At 32.5% G+C, this 5,287-nt stretch overlaps 1 protein-coding gene across 1 annotated transcript; it reads left to right on the top strand.

Annotated features, from left to right (window-relative positions):
- Window positions 1-262: 262 nt before the first annotated feature.
- Window positions 263-4,857, top strand: LOC11417118 (E3 ubiquitin-protein ligase SP1). The gene is made up of 9 exons (XM_003591576.4): window positions 263-555; window positions 692-744; window positions 1,165-1,283; window positions 1,401-1,526; window positions 1,705-1,908; window positions 2,568-2,680; window positions 2,756-2,865; window positions 3,713-3,776; window positions 4,573-4,857. Exons 1-8 carry the CDS (start codon window positions 476-478, stop codon window positions 3,772-3,774), a joined length of 867 nt encoding a protein of 288 aa, XP_003591624.2. The 5' UTR covers window positions 263-475; the 3' UTR covers window positions 3,775-3,776; window positions 4,573-4,857.
- Window positions 4,858-5,287: the final 430 nt, after the last annotated feature.

Here is a 5,287-nt window from a genome sequence, read left to right as displayed (position 1 = left end):
ATTACATTATAAATTTGTTAACTTTTTCACTAATTTAAGTTTGTTTGTGTATGTTAGTTTTTCGCATATTTAAATGTATTATTATGAACTACAAATAAAATATGATGTCGTATATAATAAAAAATAAAAAATAAAATAGATCTTAAATATCAAAAGAAAGTTTAATCTCATTAGTCAATTAGTTGGACGCTCATTTACACATATATCAAATTAATTATGTAAACACTTTTATATGAAGTTGCCTTTAAAATATGCTAACAAGCCGTATCAGACTTTCAAAAAGATTATACTCAAGTCTAAAAATAAATGTATTGCAAGTTACAGATCAAGCTTAAGCCTTAAATTTTCCAACAAGCCATGTTTAGGCCACCTAGCTTGGCCCAGCCCTATTTGCGAAACTGTTTCCTGTTTATGTTGTTGGGGTGTTTTGTTTCCCTGTCCCTTTTGATGTATTGCTATTGTTAAGGTGGTTGTGATGGAGCTGGCTCTTATGGGAGGCGTCGTTTTCTGTTCAGCTGCTGCTGTTCTTTACACTTGCAGCAAATACAATCACAGGTATCACCAAAATCGTGTTAGTTAGTGCCATTCCATCCAATATAATGTTTTCCAACACACAATGAAAATTAACATACATGCAAGGTTTTTTCAAGTTGCTGGTTATTTCTAATAATCATTTTTTTTTTTTTTATAGGAATGCAGAAATTCTTAAATCTGTTACCCAGGTCAATAAGTTGATGGACATAGGCATGTGTATTTTATAAGGAACTAAAACTTCTAGTATTTATTGATTTTGTTTTAATCCTATACTTCTTGAACATGCATGTACAATTTTAAATTGTTTTGTTGTTGTTTTGAATAGCATGAACCAGTCGTTCTTGAATATGCATGTGCAAGTTTAAATTGTTTTAATGTTGTTTTGAATAGCATGTTCCATGTCAATAACTGATCTTCAATATTAATGACTTCTTTACTACTGTCTTCTATTTTTATTTAGCGGTTCCAACAAAGATTGTCGTTGAAAATGGTTACAGAAAGTACTTTTCAGCCTGTGAAAAAAATCATATTCTCCTTTCCAAGTTCTTTATATTATAGCATACTAGATTATTTATGATGCAATTTGTGCTGCTACGGTTTCTAATCATACTTGAGATTCTCACGTTTCAGAACAATTGCTGGATGGAGAAAGATCACACTTGGTTGTTGCAATTTCTGGGTGTGTTGTTTCTGAAACCCCAATTAAGTGCGAGTTGACTGGTTTAAGAGGTGTTGTAGTTGAAGAAACAGTATGTAGACTTCAATTTCTGACTGCATTAATAATCTCTTCTTTTACAAGGATGTCGCTTTTCTCATTTTAGCCTTTGGCAATTGATAATTTACCTGTTTTGCAATTTTCTTTTTAGGTAGTGCAACATTATCTAAGAGAGTGTGATGCTAATAAGCTAATAATGAAATGTAATGACAATGGCTCTTGGCTGCAAAATTCTCCGTTGACATTGTACACTCGCAATGAGGTTCCTTGGTATCTGGTGTGTACTTTTTCTCTGTTCTTTTAATGCAATTTTAGTTGTTCCTGGTTATCGGGATGATGGGAATTGAGATGCCTGTTTCTTGAAGTGAATATTTAAGCTTATAAACTAAACATTTTAACAGAATATACTTGAAATTAATATTTTAGATAACAAGTCCTTATATTCTGTTTGTTAGGATGATGGGACCGGTCGCGTGCTTGTGGTTGGAAGCGAGACGTTTGAAGATTCGGGTTGGGCACGTGCATGTAAAACATTGAATCATCTCCAAGGTGTAAAGGTGGGAGTGTCAGCTCCATTGTCTGCTTCGGTCTCTGTGGTAGGACTTAAGAGAATTGAATGGGCACTTCCGTTTGGAACTTCCTTGACTGTTGTTGGTGAGGTAATCTAATCAGTTTCAAGAATGCAGTTAGTTTTCTATATATTACATAATTTCAGTATGATTAGTATTTTTTGAGTGTTGCAAAGTAGATTTCTAATAGGTTCAAGATATAACAGGTTACTTGCTGCAACTTATGGTGTAAATTTTAGATAGAAAAATCTTGTAGATTTGATCATTTGATAGGCTTGTAAACCAATTTCGATCTTAGTAGATCTTGTACATTTGATCATTTGACCGTCTCTTCGGTCCCTTTCGGTGCACTTACTTATTGGAGGCTTTCTCAATCGAAAATGAAAAAGGTCAAGATTAGCCTACTGAACTGAACAATTCTTATTATCACTTACGTAGTTTCTTCTCTTAGTAAATTAATAAAAGAAGGGATTCAGGGTTCCATTGAAAATGGTACTTATTTTTTATTGATTAAACCAAACCAAGAACTTCTTCTCTTACATTAACTATCAACTATTAAAATATAATAAGTGACTTTCTCCGATCATAAGATAAGTAAAACGAACTTCAGATCATAAGTAATTACACTCAATAATAACCATTGTTATGTCTTGCTTCCTATTTTCCTTTTATCAACTTTGTTAATATCAATCATTTGTTGTGCTCAAACCCCTTTTTATGCAAAAGTAATTTTTTAACTGTATGATCAGGCCTCTAGAGATGGTGACGGGACTGTTCGAATTCAGAGACCTCCCAAAGGACCATTTTATGTTTCCCGCAAAACGATTGATGAACAGATTGCAGATCTTACATATTTCGCGAGGTTGCTTTACTGCCTAGTTTCTTATTCTGTGTTTTGTTCTATAAGATTTTTTTATTGACTGAACTTTCTTATTAGGAGGTTTAAGTATGCTTCTGTGGGACTCACGCTGTTTGGTGCTTGGCTAATAGCCGAATTTGCTATTTGGTGCATCACGAAAGACGGTGATGCTGTGAGCTGTGAAAAAGGTACAATCCACTAGGTTATTCATTTATATGATTTTCAATTAGCCAAGTGTGTTCTACTTTTTTTTTATTGGTAAATGTAAGTATAATGGTAAATTAGTGGGTTATATATTTGTATTATATGCTTATACTCACTGACATACACATAAACATGAATACTAAAGCCACTCAAACTGAGATGTTCAAAGCCCCTAAATGAAACCAACCTAGTTTAAGGAGTTGAAAGAGAAATCAAGGATCATCTTGAGAAGTGTTTGAAATATTGGTATCAACTATGATTTTCAAAACACAACACCACTTCATATTTCTCACACCGGTGTAAGCTCGTTTCTTTACTTACCCCAATTTTCTTGTGCCTCACTCCTTCTCCCTCTACCCTACCATTCCTCATTCATCTTTTTACCTTATTTCCTTCAATTTTTATCCTATTGTCTACACCCATTATGAATACAAATACAAACTCTTATAGTGTGTTTGGATGGGGGAATATTTTGAGGTAATGTAATGTTTTGAGGGAATTCAATTATTTTGAGGTGGATTCAAACAATAGAATTCATCTCAAAGTAGTTGAATTCCCTCAAAACATTCCCCTATCCAAACACACTCTTAAAGATTTTTCTCTCTAGTATTCTTTGAGGTAAAACTTTATGATTCATGAAAATGAGAGATGACATTGGAGCTTGGATGAATAGTGAAAAGAATTGTATAGGCTAGTAAAATCTAAGGTTTTCACGGGTACGTTTAAAACCATAATTAGTCTAGCAAATTAGGGGTTTTGTCTAATCTTTTACCTATTGTTAGTGTTGTCTTAAATAGTTCAATTAAAGGTTGAGATTATTGTTTGATGCAGTGGAAATTGCTCCGGTGGACTTTTCTGAAGGCGTTGGTAGCCAACAAGTTGACTCTTCATAGTTGTGAGTAAATAATTTACTTTGCTCCAAGCTTTCTAAGTCGACAATTTTTAAGAGAAATATTCTTTTATCAAATCTGAAGTTTTACGAATAGGTTTTGTTCTAAGATATTTCATTCTTTATTAAGCCAAAGTTTATGGTTCATGGGATTTTGTGGTCACGTTTTATTTGAACATGATCTAGCCTCATAAAGTTGTGATTTTTAATGATTATGAAAGATAGTGTGAATTAGTAGCTCTTGAAAGTTGCTGTAATATTATGATTGGATTTATGTTAGGTAACAATTTCATAAACTTTGTTGTTGGTATGGATAGATTTTAGTGATGTGAATTACTTTGAAAATATGCTTTTTTTTGGGTTCGCTACATCGAGGACAAATTGCATCATTGTAATTTTATTGTTAACCATAAGAAAAGATCTAGTACATAACTCGTTAAAAGAGAGGAGGAAAGGTGTACACTAATTGTAAGTAACATACCTAAGTGTAGAACTCGTAAAAAGAGGAAGGAGAAATATGGTACTCTTCGCCACAACGAAGAGATAACATGACTTTTATGCACATAGTGAGTGTAATATAATGTTTTTGAGGTGAGACGAGACCCAACTCATGAGACATATTCTACGTAGTTTCATAATTTTATTAGAGTTTGCAAATGAGTTTCAAGAGAGAGCATGCTAAGTTTACGAAGTTATACTTATTTTTTTTTATTTACTTTCAATATTCATGTCATCATTATTTCTCCTTCTGCTCTCATTGATTTTATGTGACTCACCCTTTCTTTCTTCTTTTTTTCTTCAGATTCACTAGTTGCAGAATGAGTATTCCCTTCTATTTGTAGATTTGTCCAAGAGTTCCTTCATTTTCATATGCCTTAATTGATGATCATTAATTTGTGACTTTAGCATGATTCAGTTATTTTGGTTAGGCGTTGTTTTGGTAGTTTGGATTTTATATAGGAGTGTGTATTTTGGAGTTCCATTATGCTTTTCAGTACATGAAAGTTTTGACATACAGTTGGTTGTTAACCTTTTATTAAGGATATTTAATGTTGTTTAGTGATTCATATTTTGGAATGTTAGAAAACCAAAGGAGAGTCTATTGAATTTTCGGTAGCCCATCGATTTTAAAACATACACCCTCCGGTCACTAATATAAGCAAAAATCCACTTTAAATACATTTAATTAATGATGTATGTGGTCTTTATTATATGTCACATACATCATTAATTGAATATATCTAAAAACTGGATTTTTGTTTATATTAGTGACCGGAGAGTGTATATGTTTGTTAATTGTTGTTAAAACTGAATCAAATAATTAGGTTAAAACAAATTTGTAAAATTACACACGCGCAAGTACAATAAAAAAATGTAGAGAAACGGTCTTTTATGTTTTCTTTTCCTTTTAAGGAGAAACGGTCTTTATGTTGTTCACCTATAATGAAAATATCGTCTACATGCACAACAAGATAAGTTTGTTCACGTATGAACAGTAAAGAATACAAAATGGCCTG

The sequence above is a fragment of the Medicago truncatula genome, chromosome 1, assembly GCF_003473485.1.
Source record: "Medicago truncatula cultivar Jemalong A17 chromosome 1, MtrunA17r5.0-ANR, whole genome shotgun sequence".
Taxonomy (NCBI): domain Eukaryota; kingdom Viridiplantae; phylum Streptophyta; class Magnoliopsida; order Fabales; family Fabaceae; genus Medicago; species Medicago truncatula.
The sequence above is the reverse complement of the archived record's forward strand: the minus strand, read 5'-3'. Positions and strand labels throughout refer to the sequence as shown.

Coding starts and splice junctions, on each gene's coding strand:
- LOC11417118 (XM_003591576.4), top strand. CDS start 476: ATGGAGCTGGCTCTTATGGGAGGCGTCGTTTTCTGTTCAGCTGCTGCT. Junction 745..1,164: donor CAATAAGTTGATGGACATAG/GCATGTGTATTT, acceptor CTCACGTTTCAG/AACAATTGCTGGATGGAGAA. Junction 1,909..2,567: donor CCTTGACTGTTGTTGGTGAG/GTAATCTAATCA, acceptor CTGTATGATCAG/GCCTCTAGAGATGGTGACGG.